At 40.1% G+C, this 19903-nt stretch overlaps 1 protein-coding gene and 1 pseudogene across 2 annotated transcripts in view; both read left to right on the top strand.

The window, feature by feature from the left end:
* Positions 1-2003: 2003 nt before the first annotated feature.
* The window catches only part of SLC7A11 (solute carrier family 7 member 11), a 93233-nt gene continuing 75333 nt past the window's right edge, over positions 2004-19903 (top strand). Inside the window, exons 1-4 of one of the 2 annotated variants that reach the window (XM_016155808.2) lie at positions 2004-2672; positions 6477-6603; positions 9808-9923; positions 17087-17212. In XM_016155808.2, coding sequence (XP_016011294.2) covers positions 2396-2672; positions 6477-6603; positions 9808-9923; positions 17087-17212 — 646 coding nt within the window. In that variant the 5' untranslated portion in view covers positions 2004-2395. The remainder of the gene's footprint in view (positions 2673-6476; positions 6604-9807; positions 9924-17086; positions 17213-19903) is intronic. The other variant, XM_016155809.2, reaches the window with a different exon arrangement.
* LOC118612822 lies at positions 5907-6025 on the top strand (annotated as a pseudogene).

The raw sequence follows: 19903 nt of genomic DNA, 5'->3' as shown, positions 1-19903 counted from the left end.
CTTGTTTTCTGCAAATTTCTAGGTGATTAGAAGAGGTATAGAGGTGTCTATGGTGATTATGTGAAGCTTTGTAGAATTTTTGAGTATGACTCATACGATAGTATAATTCTTTTGGTCAATGGTCTAAACTTCAGCAATTTTTCTTCATAATTTTTCTTTAAATAGTACAAAGGAAGAGGATATTATTTGGTGTTGAAAGTTTTTTCGTCCTTTAGAATTTGTCTAACTTCCTATCTGAATGAGGATATAGTCGCAACTTATTAGTTTGGTCATTTAGCACAAAATGTAAAATCGAAGTGTGCCTCTGTACTAGTTAGAGGTGGAAGGTGGTTCCCTGGGCCGCTGTCTGTTCTGCTTTTAAGTCATTTCTTCAGAGCTGCTATGTTTCCCCTTTTGGGAAACAAAGGCCTCTCTCTTATGTTCCTTCATCAGGAGAACTGTGTAAGTGGAAGGATATGGAGGACTGGGAGGAGAAAGAGGAGAAAAATCTTCCTGTAGTTTTCTTTTTCAGAAACTTCAACAAAATGGAATGAGAAGCCCCCCCGCCCCCAACCCAACCACCGCTTTAAAAAAAAAAAAAAAAAAAAAAAAAAGCTGTAACAGCTAGGTAGAAGTATTTACTTTGGCTGTGGAAAAATCCTGCCTGAGTACACCCAAAGCAGATTATGCAGGGTTTAGGTAGACAATACGAAAAGGAAACAATGTAGCCTCAGCTATTCGGAGGCTGGAGCACTGATGTGTCATTTTCTCAGGTGCCAGCATAACAGAAAATGGCCCCGACCTGCTCCACACCGCTATCCTAACCTAACGGCTCTTGCTCTTTGTGTCCCGTGTCATCCCGAACTCCTCCCCACCCCTGCCTCTTGCACACACGTTTTTTTTGTTTGTTGTGTTAGCTCAAACATTTAGAAACCTTTTTAGTGACCTGTGCAAATGTAGCTTCAGGGTAATGGCAATGTCCAACTTTCACTGAAAACACAGCCTAACGTGACAGCTTGGATTTCTTTTCTTGTGGTATTTTTTTTTTTTTTTTTGTATGGACACCTGATTAAGAAACTTAGCAGGGTTCAAAAAGGTTTTTGCCTTTCTTACTCTTTCAAAGTAAGCAATTTTATCTTAGTTTATGTTTCTAATTCATTTTAAATTTATAATTGTAACAATAGTTCATATGCTTTAGAAAGATATCATATATGACACAATTACCTTCCAAACTATTATCCTGTGTATTCTTCTTCAAGCTTTGGCTATATGCATGTTTGTATGTCATTGTGATGATTGTTTAATTTTGAAATTAGTCTTTCTAGTAATTCAGGAGAACAACATGCAAATAAGGAGTATGTATCTTTTACTTAGTTTAGGAGATCGCCCTAGTGATAAATGAAGCTCAGAAAATGACTATTTTCTAGAATCATTGTGATTGTAAAATTCGTCGCACCGAGAGGGTGATTTTAAATACCGGTTCCCCTGTGGCAGTGAAAAATAATTTTATCTTTTAATGTTGAGTCAGGCTCACAATCGCTATGGACGTGACAGCAGCTATGCGAAACCATTCTAGTTTTGTAAATATTAGATTTGACTCCGTTGCTAGGAAACTCCAGAATAAAAAACAAACAAGCAGGCATCAGATTATAAAATCCAAATTTCGTTGTAATAAACAGAGAAGTTTTTGGTTGAATCCTGTTATCAGAACAGTTGTGTGGGAAATGTTTTCTACCCAAGTTAAAGAGAAAAAGAAACTTCTTACAATGCAGTGATCATTTCCTGTTTCATTTTTCAATTTTTTTTTTTTTTTTTTGCTTTCCGTAAAGAGCTCCTGTCCCTCCTAGGAGCTGCTTTAAATCTCTGGGAGGGTCTGTTCTGAATTTCCTACTTCTGGATTGGTTAAGATCCTTTTAAGTGGGTGCTTTGTTCTCTGAAAAGCTGAGGTCAGTTGAGCAACATGCTGCTACTGTTAAAAAAAAAAAAAAAAAAAAGCTGAGTAATGCTGGAGCCTCCTCATGTGGCTGATGCAAACCTGGAGAATTTGCATCATCATTTAGCTGGAGTAAGTTGGTGTGACAGGCAGGAGCTTAAATACCAGCCCACGGGGAGGCTGAGCTGGTCTGTAATGAAAGGGCAGCAGGAGCGGCAGCCGCAGCACCTAGGTGCTGGTCGGAGGAACGGGAGCCCCTGAACACACAGGTGTTTCTGAGGTGAAATTAGATAACTGTGAAGGAGAAAATATACCTCTGAGTTTTTACCTGTGAACCCAATAGCACTGAGAGAGAGAGAGAGACAATCTGAAAGCAAAGAGGAAGAGATTGATCAGTCACACCAAGAGACACCAAAGTTGAAAGTTTTAGATTTTTTTTTTTTTTTTTTGCCTCTTTTATTTTCGCCCCCGGGTGTCACTGCAATGGTCAGAAAGCCTGTCGTGTCCACCATCTCCAGTGGAGGTTACCTGCAGGGCAGCGTTCGTGGGAGGCTGCCCTCCCTGGGTGGCAAGGAGCCCCCTGGGCCGGAGAAAGTGGTGCTGAAGAAGAAGATCACTCTGCTGAGGGGCATCTCCATCATCATTGGCACCATCATTGGCGCAGGCATCTTCATCTCTCCTAAGGGCGTGCTCAAGAACACGGGCAGCGTGGGCATGTCCCTGGTGATCTGGACTGTCTGTGGGGTCCTGTCACTGTTTGGTGAGTGCAGCTGCTGCTTGGGGGGCGGGCGGGGGCGGGGGCCGTGCCTGTGGAGCCGGGCAGTTAGTTTGCTTTCTGGGAAAGCAGAGGGTGATTTTTAAAGAGTGAGTGAAGGTGCCTGACTTTTGTTTAGGCGTGCGAAACTACCCAGACACGGCGTCCGCTCTTGCAGCATCCTGAATCCTCTCAAATTGCTTCCTGCAGGCTGCGCTCGCTTTTCCTGACTAAGACAGACTATTTTCTGGCTTTTCCCTGCGGCGACTAGAGCAAAGGCTAACTTTGATGACCCAGTGAAATACACACGAGGTCTCTGTGCCGGGCGGTTGTGCTTAGCCACGTCTGTTTGGGGCATCTTGGCAGCTGGCATGCTGAATGAAACACCTGTGAAGCGACTCCCGGCGTGGCCTATTTAGACACAGAACTGACTGTTCAGCAGAAGTTTTACTGACTTTTTTTTTTTTTTTTTTTTTTTATGGGCACACCAAACGGTGGCCGTCTTTTCCTTCTTGATTTTTTAACTTCGTGCGCTTGTCTGTTCCTGGTCTTCTTTCAAAAGTCCTTGATGCGGAAAGAAGCGGGATGGGACGTAGCTCAGTCCCTAGCTCAAGTGGGTCAAATGCCAGGGTCTGAGCATGTTTTGCATATTTTTTCCCCCAGCCTTTCCCCTCTCCCCGATACCTATAAACCTTCGCAGTATAGATCGCAACTAGAATTGTGTATTAGTTTGCTGTGCTGGCTCGGGTCCGTGTTCCTTATTTGTGGTTCGCTTGATCTCTAGAGGCAGATAATTTGCCCGCCTGGTCACTGAGTTAGTCTGAACAGCACTGGTGGAAGAAATAGGATTATTAATCCTTCTTCAAGATCTAGATCTCTTGATTTGACAATCATTAGCAAGAGGTGGTAAGTGGCGCCTTATGAGATGAACAGATTACTAGAGAGCTAAATGAGTTAGTTGTAAAGGTGACAAAAACTGGTGAATGGCCCCCCAATTTTTTTTATTAACGCTAAGGGTTAAATGTCTAAGATCCATTGGCTCTTTTCTGGCAAATAGTATGTTTTATTCTAAAAGACACTGCTCTCTAAAGGTACTCACTCCTTGTCATACCTCTAGGACCAAGTACTAACTCTTGGCCCTACACGTATCAATCCATTCATTCTTTAGGGCGTGTGATGTTTCAGTACATTGATTTGAGCTTTCATTTAGAGAACTCACATTTCCATATTAGTAAGAAGGCATTTTAAATGGAAATTGTTAAAACAAAGCCTTAGTATAGAAAGACCTATGGAGGAATTATTTTTAGATTTTAGAAAAGTTTATCCACATCCTCTGGCACGCGCCTTTGTAGACAAAAGGAACCTAATTGTTGATCGGCGTAAATGACTTAGTGCCCCCTCAGCCTGTAATCTTCCACAACACTGGGTGTAGTCAGAGTAAATCAGTGTGTAATAGGAAAAACCATGACTGGTTTCCTGGACTTTGCATACTATGTGCACGCGGCTCCCGCTGTACAGTTCCATTTTTGTACGCAATAAAAGGTTATTCAGATATGATAAAACGGCTTGCTTCGAGCGTGGAATCGGTTAAAGCGATGCTGACTTGTGCTACAAAAAGTTGCGTCTGCAAAAGTATATCGTCTCAAGCTCAGGGGTGATGAAAAGCTAAAGGGACTAGCTAAAGTTACGCTTGACTTGGTATTCCTTGAGTACTGCTTGCAGGGAGCGCATCCCTGTATAATCTATTTATCTGTATTTGCGTTGCATTTGTCACTTAAGTGACTAGAGCTGTTTGACAGGAGTGGCTTCCCACCAGGAAATAAAGCAAAATGTAAGGGGGGGGGGAATTCTTTCTCTAGAACTAAACAAACTCAGGGACTAAACTTAAACTCTGGGACTAAAGGTAAAGAATCTATATATTTGGTTTACAATTAAAAAAAAAAAAAAAAAAAAGACAAACCAGGATCAGTACATGGATTTTTACATCCTGTTCTGAACTTTTTTTTTCATCTGAGTAAAATGGTTAAAATGGTTATGGAGCTTGAGAATTTTAAATGGAAATCTCATTACTTCAGATCTCAATTTAAACCTAGGTCAACCATCCTGGAGTTTCTGCAGAGCAGAAACTAGCATAGGTATTGATTCTCTGGTAATGTATTCTGAGATACTTCAGACTCTTTTCAGTAACACTTTATATTAGATGCTTTTTTTGTACGGCAGCCAACATGGTTGACTGGTTTCCAACAGAGAGTGAATTACAACTGGTTACCATTAGTTATAAATATGCAAACTGTACCAGTGACCCCAAATATCAATCTCCAGACCAGTTACTTTAGAATTATCTGTGCAAGTTATAAAAACAAATTATCCTGGATCTCTCTATTGGAGAGTATGGACTCTCTTGGTTATAGAGTGAGTCTGGGGTATGTCCTCAGAGTCTGTGTTTTTCTTTCATTTTTAAATAAAAAAATCTTCCTGGCTGACTGATAAAGTGCTAGGTTCAGGAACAGGATAAGTGGTACTAAGATTTCAATGAATATGCAAATTATATTCATGTTGGACAATTCTGTGTGAAGCTTTACTAACAATAATTTCTTACACTTTCAGTCTCTGAAGAGCTCAAGCAAAAATCGTGTGTTGCATTCGAGTACTTAACAGTGGCAGAACTTTCATATAACGTCAAGATACATTTTTTATTTTCTCGATAAATAATTGCTCAAATTAATAGCATAACTGTATTTCATGAGGTGCTTTCCATGTGTTAGGCCCAGTCCTACCTTGGCATCTATTATCATATTCATACACAGAAGATGAAACTGAGGTACATGACTTGCTCAAGTCCATATGAATTGTATTGCTAAATGTTAAAATTTGGTTTATGATTAATTTTACCTAATATAATCATAACCTATAAAAAGCATCTCTTTTTAAAAGTATGTTATTTCAACTACCCAGAAGTATACACTTTAAAAACAGCCAAGGAAACCTTTTTTAGAAATAGAATATATGAATTCAAATTTATTTTGTCGACAAAAACATATTCTACAAAATAAATGAAGCCTTGAAAGACCTGGAGCCCATCCATACTTTTCTGAAGTACAGATAATTTTTTTTTTTATTATTTTGATGTGCCACAGAAACATTTATTAAAAGAATTCTCAATATAATGAGAATTGAGATCAGTTTGGGATAATTCTTTGTCTTAGTGTGAGGTTATGTTCTATAAATAGGTTAGTAGTAGTCTATGGCCAAGCCACCCTGAACAAGCCTGATCCCGTCTGATCTCAGAAGCTAAGCAGGGTTGGGCCTGGTTAGTACCTGACTGGGAGACCAGCTAGGAAGACCAGGTGCTGTAGGGGTAAAAAATAAAAAAATAAGAGATTGCAAGCTACAAGGTCCTTGCAATTTGTGAGGTCAACCAAGAGTCACCTCACCTAAAAAACTTTAAAAAATAAAAAGTTAGTATTGTTGGCATTGATCTTCTCTTTTTCTCTTGTTCCAAAGTTTGCGATTAGTGTTCTTAATGCGATATTGTTTTAGAAGTTCGTCTTTACCATTTCAAGTAAACTTACATTGTTTCAATAGAACGAACTGACCTCCAATTTAAGGAAGTTACAAGAGGAATTTGGTTGCTCTTAGCAGTTAGATGACGTTTATTTGTTTCTGAGTAAGGATCTCATTTGGACCAAAGGACATCATAACATCTCACGCAATATAAACATTGCTGTGTCAGTTCTGCTGCTGGATGACTTGGTACTATTTTAACTTTATACCTTTTTTTTTTTTATTACTATTATAAATATTTTACAGGAGCCTTGTCCTATGCCGAATTGGGAACAAGTATAAAAAAATCTGGTGGTCATTACATCTATATTCTGGAAGTCTTTGGCCCATTACCAGCTTTTGTACGAGTCTGGGTGGAACTGCTCATAATACGGTAAGAATGTAAATAGAAAAAAATTAAGTGAAAATAAACCTATATATTAAACCCTTCTTTGAATCGCCATGCTTATTTTAAATTAATAAAAATATGCATGTCACAGGACATATTGAGAACATATCTACTTCAGGACATAAAGTCTGTGATGAAACACCTTTCTCGATTAGTGTTTTTAATGTCCTTTTGCCACAGGCAGTAGTTTGCCAGGCATGCCATACTTTTTAGTACCTGCTTTAGTTTTCAATGATTCTCTAAGACATTTCTAGCAAAGATGTTAACCTGAAAGGATTTGAAGCATGGAAATCCACCTCGATCAATCATATCTTTGGACCGATCAGACAAAATTAAGTGTCCTGCTGGGAATGGGAGTTTTCTTCTTGTAGATGACACTGTGAAGATGTTTGACTTCCCTCAGATTTTGTGACTAGAAGCCTTCTGTGCCTCGTGACTCAGTGTGTCACCACGTTTTATACTTTACGAAAAAAATGAGGCCCTTTCTTAACGTGAATGACTCACTTCCTCACGTTAAACAAATTAGTGAACTACAATTGCGCAAAGCTTTTTTGATTTCATTGTGACTGGGTGTTCCTCTTCCTGATTGTCTTGGTTTAGAATCAAACCTGATCATGCTAAGTCATTCTGAATAGCAAGTTTTCTTCGACTTTGTGTGTGGGAAACTTGCAGTGTCATATGAGAAGTTTGGAGTAGCACAGTTCCTTAAGGTTAATTGCTCTCATAAAACGTGACTCTGCACATACTGTTTACAGAGTTTAACAAATAACCGGGAAAACTTGCTCTCCCTGTAAACTTATCAGATATAACAGCTGTGAGCTCATGCGAGCTTCCATCCTATCATTTGTGACTAAGTGGCAAAGGCAGACCTAAGAAGCATGGACTTGACCCTAATCATGATTTTTATAGTCTTAGGTGTTTCTTTTTCAATTTTTTAACAAAGAACTTAGGAGTCATAGTTACTTTTTCATTAAGTATTTCCTCAGTTTAAACAATTCTGCATTCTTTCAAACTCGTTATAATGAAAAAATGGTAAAGAAGTACTTCGTTCCTTTGGTAAAATCCGGGAGTTTCCCGGGATGCGCCTTCCATCTTTTATGATGATCCGAATCTTGCTCTTCAAAGGTCAACTTAAACCCTCTCTTCCACAGTTACCTTTCTGTTCACTCTGGTTTATGGAATGTCTTTCCTCTTTAATTCTAAAACAAAGGCAGTGTCTGCTGCTCATTTGACACTGAACATGATGTCTCGGATTCTTAATATTTGGGGTGTCTGTGTTCTGTTTCCCTGATAATATAGCAAGCATTGCAAGCACATGAGACCAGGCCTCATGCTTTCCGTCACCCTCATACTACTTACGTCAATGCCCCGAGTACCACAGATATTCAATGATGTTGCATCAGCGACTGAACATTTAAGCTGATAATATTTTGACTGTAGCATTCTCAGCATTCAAGTGAGTATTCTGCTTAGTTAGAAGACTGGGCCGTCAGCATGATGGACTTTGGGGCCTGAGAGAGCTGGACTTGAGTCCCTTTTCAGCCCCATATTGGTTGGATGGTTTTGGCTAATAACTTTGCATTGTAATAAGCGTGGTGGTTCCAATTGCCGTAGCATAGATATAGGGCTCATCCATTAGGTTATCCATTCCTCAAACTGCTACAGAACAGTGGATGGTCAGTTAAAGAGATCTAAAGTGGAATGAACCACGATTCTGTTCTCAAGTAGCTCATAATCAAATGTTAATTTAATTGCATGAGAGCTACATCACAGTGCATGCATAGGTACATGTGTGTGTCTGGACAGAGGAAATGACCCACATGTATTTTAGAAGCTTTTTTACTGGGTTTATGTATTCCTTTATAGAATGGACTCACATTGCTCAGCTGGTCTTTCAAATAGACAGAGTAACGAATGTCATGAGGGGTGGCAAGTACCTAGGTGCTGTAACATTTCTGTTGACAACACACCTGGTACCTACTAGATGCTTACTATTAAAACCATACTTCAGATTAAGCCACTCTTGCCAGAAATAATCTATACAACATAGATTTCGAGGAAAGAAATATCACACAGCAGTGCGTAGCAGGGTCATTTGACGGAATTCACACATTCACCACATATGCGATATTTACTGGGTTTCTATTAAGATGGGCGCAACATTGTACCACGGAGCTCGGGATCAAGTGAGGGAAATAGTTACCAATCAAGAAATCACAATAGTGAGTATATAGTTGTTGTTCTGATAAGCTCTGTGAAAGGGACAGGGGAAGGTTCAGGGAGAGAGGAGGCCCTGGGACATCTCCCCCAGTCAGAGTGTTGGAGCCGCTTCCTCGGCAAAGGAAGGGAGAACGGAGATCTGAGGTGTAAAACACTGTCTGAGTCGCAGGGGCTCCAGGCACAGGGAATTCAGAACCGTCTAGTGGGAGTAGCCAAACCGAAGAGGCAGAGAAAGCTTAGACCAGGGGGAGCCTTGAACGGAAGGGTTTTTGCACATCCTGAGCATATTTTGAAAGCACTCCAATGACATGGTGAGATTTTAATTTATACATCAGAAGATTTATAAATGATAGAGAAGAGGAAAAATAATGCTGCTTTGGGGAGGAGAGGAAAAGGGAGGAGGTGGTCACACACATTTTCTCACTTTTGTAAAATTACAAGAGTAATTTTATTTCTCACCTTATACTTCGCATCTAAATATTTCTGTGGAATTAAGAATAATCACTTGGCTCTTCAAGGTTTTGTCTATATAGGAAAAATAAGGATAATAGAGTGTCAAGGACAGATGCGTATATTTGCAAAGAACAGTAATTTTTTTGTTGCGTTTTCTCTTCATTTTCCTGACCATGACTCGGCGCATTAGATTTGCGCCGTTAACACATTCTCACTGTGGCTGGATCTTAATTGATGACTTACTGAGAAAGAAGACTGCTTCCTATGGCTAGTACTCAGTCTTGTTCCCAAGGATACGTGAAGTTTTAAACCCAGCCACCTAAGCTACAGGCAAAACATTTCATTTGGAATGTCAACGACAACCCAGTCCAGTACGGAGCCCTGAAAATCACAGACTTCCATGTGTGACGGGTCACATACGCTGAATGAAAATACCTCAGGGTAGGACAAGTGTAGTGAAGATGCAATTTTGTGTGCGTGTGTATGTTTGGTAACCTAAACATCTATGTTTTCTAGCCCTGCAGCCACCGCTGTGATATCTCTGGCATTTGGACACTACATCCTGGAACCGTTTTTTATTCACTGTGCAATTCCTGAACTTGCCATCAAGCTCATCACAGCTGTGGGCATAAGTGAGTATGTTAGGTATAAATATGGGGGTGGGGGGCCCAACAAGAGTGATTGGATACAAAGCTTCTTCAGATGTTTTGCGTGGGGGTGGCGCTTCCCCACATCATGCTCCTTTTGCTCGTTCGTGTTGGAAAATGGTAAGGATTCGGAGCGATCCTTCATATTCCATCACATGCCAGTTGTTCGCTGGTTTTCCAGTTTTCCGTCCACAGCCGTGATGGCTAATCTCTTCAAATAAGCAAACAAAAGCCACCTTGTTCGTAAAATAGAAACTGGGTCGCGCATAAAAGAGGTATTTACAGATGAAACCCCAATTATTTTATGGATTTCGAAAATTAGAACTCATCCTTCGTCAGTGATAGCATGTTCGATCACAACTCATTTATCCTCATGGAGTGATGTTTATGAGTCGGGGGTGTGTGTGCTGTGTTCATACGTGTCCCAGTGCTGGCGGCTGTGGATTCAGCTGCCCATTTATGGTCACGAATAGAGTCTTCCTTCTGTGGTGGTGTATTAGTAGCAGTTCTCAAATAGAGACTTCTTTATGGTCTCCAAATTAGGAAGTTGTTCATTTTTATTAATGGGTACAGATATTAGACAAAGTTTTAAAAGGGAATAAAAAAGAGGAACACGTACAACATTACGTAAGTGATACAAAGCCAAGTACTGTTGTGATGCGATCAGATTTAAGACCCACGGAGCCAATTGAGATTAATTATGAGCCTTTATTAGCTGGCCAGCCACTGATTCTCCCAACTAGAGAATTAGCCCCGAGCTTCTAGAAGGAATAGCTTAAAAAGCCCCAAAACCCCCTCTAGCAAGCAAGCAGGTTTACAGTAGCAGAAGTTAACATTAGAATATCTTTGCACAGGATAACTACACCCTTAACATCAGCATATCTTTGCATAGGATAACTACACCCTTAACATCAGCATATCTTTGCACAGGATAACTACACCCTTAACATCAGCATATCTTTGCATAGGATAACTACACCCTTAACATCAGCATATCTTTGCACAGGATAACTACACCCTTAACATTAGCATATCTTTACACAGGATAACTACACCCTTAACATCAGCATATCTTTACACAGGATAACTACACCCTTGATATTAGCATATCTTTGCACAGGATAACTACACCCTTAACATTAGTATATCTTCACACAGGATAACTACACCCTTAACATCAGCATATCTTTGCACAGGATAACTACACCCTTAACATTAGCATATCTTTACACAGGATATCTCCTAGAACTACACCTTGTTTAAGATTAAACAATGGAAGCAGAAGTTGGCCATTTGAAAATTTCCCACCCTTAACATAGATGACTCTTGTCTTATTTATCCCAACTCTCATAAGCTTTTTAAAGGGAAATTTTGTATTTTAGAGGAGTAAATGGAAACCATTGAAACCAAAAATGTAAAGCAATTCAGTGTCCGGATAACTAAGCATGCTGTTGTTTCCCTACTTCTGTGGTGGAGGTCGCGATAGGTAGTTAAGAAAGAGGCTGGGTAAGTCCTGGAGGAGCCTGGACATTGTCTTCTATTTTCGCCATCAGTGATAACAATTAATTTACAAATTTCAGTGTTCCGTTTGCAAGCTTGAACTCTGAGGATATGGGTTTCTCTAGTCAGAGGCGTGAAGAGAGAACACTGGTTGTGCCTTTGACTCCGGGGCAGGTGATGTAAGTCCATGGCCTGATCGGAAAAGGCCAATAAATGGTCATTAAGAATTTAGCATGAATGGAGCAGCAGCAGGTGGAGACAGGGAAGGAGGAGGAGAAATCTACCTGAGGGGGCAAATCCCTCAGGTTCTCCATTGTTCAAAGTGAGAGTGGGTGATTTTCTGCCTGCGAGGGGTGGGAGGTTAGTGAAATGTAGAAAATAGAATTTAATTGCATGAATTGCCTTTTTATATTCCCAGAAAAAGAAAAGAGTTTGTGGTAGTTTGAAAGCCTTCCTTCAAATGCGGAAGAGCAAAGCCCAAGGGTCATGATCTAATCAAATCATAGAACAAAAGAAATATCAGGGTTTTTTTTTTTTTCCCCCGAAATGTTAACCAACCATTCCAGAAATGGGAGAGAGGTGGGGATGGAGTTACTAAATGGTAATTTACTCCTCACTCCCCACTTTTAAGAAGAACAGAGGTCCCCAGCTTATGGAAGTGTGCCTTGTGACTTTTTGGCTTCGTGATGATGCAAAAGCGGCTCATGCAGCAGAAACCATACTTCCGATTTTGAATTCTGCTCTGACCCGCCTAGCGATGCCTCCAAGGAGGCTTGATGCTGGACAGCGGCGGCTCCCTGGCAGAGCGTGGTCGCGAGGGCAGGTCGACAGTGTTCTCCCGTTGCCAGCATTTTCCTGATGTTGTGATCTGAGCACATGGAAGGCGGGCTGGGCTAAGTGATGAGGTTTGGTGGGTTAGGCGTGTTAAATGCTTTTTCGACTTATGTTCTTGTCATTTTGTGATGGGCTTATTTGGATCAGAACCTTATCTGTGTATTGACCTTTGGCACTCTCCTCTACCATGATACTGATGTTACTCCCTCCATCTTCTGTGGGACTTCATGAATTTTCACTTTTTTTTTGTAGTTTCAAAAGGCACTGAAGTACACACGTCGAATAGTTAAAATGCTATTTAGTCTGTCTTTCTGGTCTCCTGAAACTAAACCCTAAATAAGTATACGCTTGAATGGCAGAATATTAAAATTAAAGTGTGTTCTTCAAAATGTGAGCTCTAAGTCCAGATCCATCCCTAACAACCTGAATCTCGGGTTCCTTAGTTTAGTTTAGTTTACGTAGGTGAGGAGAGAGCCCTGCCTGCCACCGTCTCGTACCTGTGGAAATAATTAGGGGAGGCAAACAAAGTAACACGCTTGCATTGTGAGAAAAATTAGGCAGTTCTACAAATGCACTGTGATATTTTCTTTTCCAAAAATGTGTTTTCCTGACAATAATGAATTATGTGAAAGAAAGTCTAGGACTAGTTCTGTGATGGCATTTTAAATATAGCACGTTCGGCTATACTTACTCCGTTTCTACCATAACTAAATTGTCAAGACAATCAATTCTTCAGTAGAAATACACAGTGTTGAAATATACAAGTACCGCAGACAACAACCCTTTTCTTCAGGAGGGTGACAGAGTGTGGAATCAGAGTGTCCTGAAGTCCCAGTCAAGACAAACATGAACTTTTGCAGAGAGGAAGGGCCACCAGGAGTTTGGAAGAACTAGGTGTACCAGTGATGTCATATACTATGTCTCTTGAGCCATTTCTTGTTACCTGTGGACTAGTGGCTAAAGCGTGGAGTCAGCCTACCTGGACTCCAGTCTTATCTTCACACTTACCTGTGTGAACATGGGCAAGTTAATTAATGTCCCAAGTCTCTGCTGCTCCTCTGCAAAATAAGGCCAGTGATGGTAACCGTGTCACAGAGATATGAGCATCAGATAACATTATCCGTGTAAACTCACATGATATCTGCCATGTAATAATAGTTTACATGTATTTAATACTTACCATATGTATTCCCAGTAGTTAGATTCTAAATATCGAATGTGTCTGCTTTAAAAAGTGTTTATTGCTAAACATCCCCTCTGAAATTAGTGAATCAAGGAAACGGATGCTAACAGAGAGAAAAGCAGCTCAGGCAGCCGTTATGGAAACCAGTGAAATAATTCACTTTAGCTCGACAATGTGGCATCCGTATATTTATCATTTTAGCATGAAGCAGTCGAAAGTTAAAAGCCAGGGAGAACTCGAACCTGGGAGAAAACCCAATATATCCAGGCTCAGTAATCTCACTTTGTAAAAAGCAGAGACAAACTTGAATTACTGAAGTGCAGTAAGACATTCCTGGTGGTCCTTAAATCACAGCATCGGCCTTTAACAGTCCCCTGGACGACCTCTTCAAATACAGTTCCTTCACATATGTAATTCTTGTCTCCAGGATTAATGCAGATGGCTTTCACGGCTGGATTTCAGTTCTTAGGAAACTGAAATATATATAAGTAACAAAATACCCCATGTCCCTTGGTGTTTATTTTGGTACCATTTTAAGGTAAGCTCAATAATTCATCATCATCCCAAATTGATGTAAATATTTCCTACCATGTGAAATTAGCAATTATTATTCAAAGGAAGTGAAACTGGAACCAGAGAGCTTGCTCGGATTTCAACTTCTTTGATTATGACGTTGTGGATAGATAGAGAGTATGTAACAAAACGAAGTAGGTGATATTGGTTTCAGAGGCGCAGAAAGCGCCTTCCTTTCGTGCATCCAAGTTCCCTTTCAGTATTGTCGGACAAGCAGCACCTATGGACTTAATTCTCTGTGAGAACGTGTGGTGAAACAGCGTTTCAGCCACGCAGAGACCTGCGCGCTGCCTTGCTGCGGGTTAGGCTGTACCTTCAGCTCCTTCTCAGCTGGAGCTGGTGCTGGTGTATCAGATAATGAGTGCAGTGTCCGGATGCTCAGGTAAAGCAGGGTTTCGCGACACCTTTGAGGGGAATCGGTCTTAACCAGGATTTTTGTTTCAGCTGTCTGAGAGCAAAGCCAGGCGAGATTATCAATTTATCATACGTTTAATTTTTGTCTTCCATTTTTTCCGAGAAGACTTGACAAAACAGCAAAGAAAATCTCGAATACTTAAAATTTTTTTTCTATTTTAATAGGTGTTAAGTACTCGCACTATGAAAGTAACAAACCTTCCTCTTTTCAAATGTATAGATGAAGGTTCCGAAAATTAGACTTCCTCTTTCCCTTCCTCTCCCTTTCCCTTCTTCCTTCCTTTTTCCTTCCCTCTCTTCCCCCCTCCCTCCCTCCTCTTTCTATTTCTCTTCCTTCTCCTATTTTCCCTTCCCCTCTAAGCAGCAGGTCTTTTCCATGGTGGAGCACTTTGAGAAGTAGAGAGTATTTGTGGGTTTTAGAAAATAGAAGAAAACATCGGTCTTTTATGAGCGATAAGAATGTGAGTCCAGTTTTTTTTCCAGGCCGAGGCCGAATCTCATTGAACTAAAAAATAATCCTTTTCGTATGACAAATCGTTTACCGCAGAGTCATTTGCATGGAGAAAGGAAAAGAATCACTGGCCGATAAAGATGAGAGCAGAATGGCACTGACGTGCTTCGTCCTGGGGGGAGAAAAATAATCTTATTTTTTATCTTTTCTTTTAAAATAACACACCTTGCCATTAACAATGGGCCTGTTTCTTCACATGTTTTCAGCTTCAAACATAGATAAAATGTTCCCTTAACTTCGCATATAGCTTATTCAGGGCACCAGGCTTTCTGATCATTCTCATCGTTACTTCTTTGAAACCTTTCTTCGTCAGGAAACCCGTATTTAACTATGTGTGGGATCTCTGGAGATCTTATTTTTCCCATCTTCAAAAACTTTATTTCAAAAGTGAAAATTGCTTTGTTGATTTTTTTACTTAAAAATGCTTCACGTTCATTATAAAAATTATTAAATAAGAGACATTGAAAACTACTTGGTGTTCTAACATCTGTGGATACCTTCTGTTAATGTTTTGGCAAATGCTTTTCAAATGTTTTTCCTTTCCTTTCTGTCTTCGTGTCTGTTTTTGTGTCTGTGTATCCATCCATCCACCCATCCATTTATCCATCCATCCATTTTATCCACCTCTGTAATTTGCTGTATTAATAAGTAATATATCAGGAACAAACCTTTCATGTAATAAATATTTAACTGTATCACAACTTTAAATGGCCACATAGTAAACCGTTGACAAGATGTCCCTTAACCTTCCTTCAGGGGTATAAGCTATTTTAAAGATTTTGCCATGTATATTATATGTTGTTAACATTTGCATTGATTCTCAAATTCTTCAATCAGCTAGTGATTAGATTTTAGATAGCGGGAAATGATGGTAACTCATTGCTGTACGTAAGGATACTTCCTATTGTAATTTTAATTATAAGAATTCTGCAAGTGTTTTATCTCCTGAGAAATACCTTCATATATGTGTGGTTTTTGTTTAGGGGGAAATATACCTTTTTCAAAATAAAGCTTATAGATAATAACTGCAAATGTCAGGTTTTGTAAAGAGTGTCATGTTGAAATCCAATGTCTAGAAAAACCGCAGTCATTTCAGCAGCGTTTAAGAGGCCGCATTTCAGAGTATCACCATTCATTTCATGCCTCCTTGCCTGAGGGTAGTTTTTTGTGTTGTTTTATTTTGTTTCATTTTAACTGATGATCCAGCTCCATTCATTCATTCATTCATTCATTCATTCATCAAAACCGTGTTGATTATCCTCCTGGGCCAGGTACGAAGCTGGAAACTAGTAACACAGCAATGAATCGCACCTGTTCTGTTCTCAAGGTTCTGGTGGTCCACAGTGTGGGGAGAGGCTACTCCAGTGCTGCTCAGGAGAGCGTAGACAGCATCATTAAGAAAGGGAGATTCTGCTGGCTTCAGACCCCGTGTCCCCCTTCCGCCCGGGAACTCTTTCGAGCTTGTCACTTATTACGTGCTTTTTCCAAGTCCCAAAACATGTCTTGGGAGCCTCTATGTTCAGGGTTGACAGTCACTCTTTGATGTGCCCATTGGAAAGTGGAGAGGAAAACCTAAAGTGCCGGTGAAGGCTGGTCCTTCGAGTGAAGAGTAAGGTCCCAGCTGACTTCTTAACATCTTCCTGCTTGCTGAGTGTGATCCCACGCTGGCGGGTGAATACACATGCAATTGTTGTGGCGGGAAGTAGCCTGTCTCATCATGCTGCAGAGTCATATTCAGTGTGATAGGCACGTGATTGTGTGCTGTGATGGCTTCCAGCATTGCTTAGAAGGCGTTGTTGTCTAATCGCTAAGGCACTACAATGTACGTTCACTCATAAGTCACAGAGAATACGAGATGACTTCCTGCTATCCGGAGGTTTTATCCAAGCTTCTCAAAGTTTAACGTGCATAAAAGTCACCAAGAGATCTCGTTGAAATGAAGATCTGTATGGATAAGGTCTGGGGCAATGCTGACATTGTGCATTTCTGAAATGCTTCTAGGTAATGCCAACACCCCTGGTTCATGGATGGCATTTGGAGTAACTAGAACTTATGATGCCTTCATGCCAATGAGGATTTGCCTTTTGTAACTTCATCTCTACTTTATTCTTTTTTTTTTTTTTTTTTTTGCAGCTATAGTGATGGTCCTAAATAGCATGAGTGTCAGCTGGAGCGCCCGGATCCAGATTTTCCTAACCTTTTGCAAGCTCACAGCAATTTTGATAATTATAGTCCCTGGAGTTATGCAGCTAATTAAAGGTATGGACTGAAAAGTAAATGCTTTTTAAAGGACGTGTCTGCTTTTGGATTCTTCTAACAGTAACTTTCACTCGTGGTAGCAGAATCCCTTAATTAGTCTCTGCTTGTGGAACTTAGACTCTATACTGTCATCTAATTGATTTGAAAGGCCGCTACATTGGGGGCGAGTTGGTATTTACAGCTAAATGGCAACATATGCATTCAGACTAGGCCCAGCAACAAAATAAAGCATCAGTGAATCCTTTCTTGGCATAAACTGTTTGAAGTGAAAACTCAAAGTGGGAGGGAAAAAATCCTGCTGTTAAAATACAGATACGTATGTCCTCTTTACTGTCAAATAGTTCAGTGATAGTAATGAAGATTAAAGATACTTGAAAAATAATGAAAGGTGATCAATAATTCTTTTACTCCCTGGTTATGATTCCTTTTACCTTGAGACTGGAATCTCGATAGAAGGAGAGTCAAATGTGGGAACAGTATTTTTAGAAACCAAATATTATCTGACAAAAATAGTGGTGACAACGTAATTTTTATTGTGACATAATTTTTAATGTAAAATCTGCATTCCTACAGAAATATAACACCATTGTTGGAGGGAGTACTTGCCTTATAGAGTTGACTAGTAAAAAAAAGATGAGATGGGCGATGTCATTTGGAGTTTCAGACGTTTTAGGGGAGAAGGTGTATGCAGCTGCTCGGGTTCAGTGGGAATGGTTGGAAGAGAAGGAAGTCCGGGTGAGTTGTTTAATTAGCCAAGGCACGATAGTCGGAAATAGGGAAGTGAGATGAAATTGTAAAGGAGTGGCATGTGACTTGGGAACATTAAGCATTTAATGTTTACGGGGATACTGTCTGCTCCAAGAAGGAGAATTTACTGAGAAATGTAATGACATTTCAGGAAGAGAGTTACACAAGGCAAAAAGAAAGGCCCAAACCCAGCACAGCGATTGCTGATGGTGGAGGCATTAGCCAATAACAAATAATGAAAGACCCATCACTCGGGCTGGGGGAGGGAGCTGCGTTCGTCCATGCGATAAGCCTAGTGGGAGATCTTGTAGCCCTCCTGGCTAAATGTTCGCCTCGTGCAGTGACCTCGGCCAACTCAGAACACACAGAATAAAGAAAGGATATGAGCTCACGCTTCCTAATTCGTGTTGGCCTTCACAGAGTCACAGAGCCGACCTGCTCTGATCCACGAGAAACACAGGAAAAATAATATTTTGTTAGTAGTTTCTTTTTCTGGGTTAACTCCTTAGTATTCTGTAAGGAATTTCTTCCATTTTTGGAAAGTGTAGAAACTCTGGGTTGTTGATCCTACTTTAGCTCTAACTTAAGTTGCAAAAGATGATATACACTATCCCTTAAAACTAAGATTTTTTTTTCCTTTTTCTTCTTGGTGTAATGTAAGACTAGTTCATTTTTACCACTTATTTTTATGTGTGTGTGAGGTCAGATGAGGTTACCCAAATGTTACTGCGTTGGAAATTCCTCGAGAGCAAAGGTCGTGAGATACCTTTTAGATCTTTTTTGGCACTTCCAGTGGGAAGATCTTTTAATTCAATCTTAGGACGACACCGCTCACTGCAACCAACCCTCCTCATGTGTCTCACCTAATCGGGAGATCGCCCGAGAGTGTTACTCCCTTTCTAGTGAGTTTTTAACATTGTGGTGAGCATTCTCAGCAGGATGTGTACTCTGTTACTATAACATCGTGATTTTCTTTACCTCTGACGGGATCACATATTTTTCACAGTAATTCGAAACTCCAGGAAGAAAAATACTTGACTAATGCAGATTGTGTGTGTGTTCCTACTCTCTCATCAGATCCTGAAAAGAGTTCTATTCTGTGTTTACTCTTGAGGGTTTGCTAAACTTTCCTTCGAATAGCGTGACTTTTGTCTTCCTGAGACCTCTGTTGTGCAGCCAACATATTCTTAAAGTTTAGAAATGCCTCTCTGTCACACTCTCAAAATGGCACTTTTCGGGATCTGTGCTCGGGACCCGCTCTTTACAGTTTGGCTTCTCTTATTGATTATTCAGTGCTGTACTGTTAGGAACATTGTCCCTTCAGGCCAATACGCCCACAGATCATGATTAAAAAAATACAACAGATGTTTTTATCTGACTTCCAATATTTACCGTTCCCTTTTATGAGGACGCAGAGATGTTTTAGTAAAACAGGCATTTCCGAATTCACTCCATCATTTTTAGAAGTGAGCTGCATTTGGGAATCAGCTGCCTCAAGGGAAAAATCATTTAGTGTATAACTCAACATTCTCTATTTTTGGTCTCAAAGCTCCCACATATTACATTGATGTATATGTTGCAGTCTGGGCAAGCCAGGCAGCGACTGAGATTTGAGTGAAGAGAGAGGGTCTCATACATGTTAGACACCTCCCATTCCCATTTTATTTACTTACGTGAAGACCAGTTTTGAAACAAAGTCACACTTTTCATTTAGGTAATCTCATTTGCTTTTGACTGACAAAATCTGAATTTGTATTTTTGTGTAGTTATCCAAAAGATGTACGATGATTCACAAAGTAGAAACAAATATGATGACTAAGTGCTTGATCCCTATGTTGATGCAAAATGTATTAAAACCTATCTATTTTAGAGTTAATATAGTTTTGGTGTTTCTGGGGGAAAGAAAACAAACAAACAAACAAACAAAACCAAAAAAACCCTCAC

Source organism: Rousettus aegyptiacus, unplaced genomic scaffold, assembly GCF_014176215.1.
Source record: "Rousettus aegyptiacus isolate mRouAeg1 unplaced genomic scaffold, mRouAeg1.p scaffold_m13_p_16, whole genome shotgun sequence".
Lineage (NCBI taxonomy): Eukaryota > Metazoa > Chordata > Mammalia > Chiroptera > Pteropodidae > Rousettus > Rousettus aegyptiacus.
Note: the sequence above shows the minus strand (reverse complement) of the source record. Positions and strands in the feature narration are given on the sequence as shown.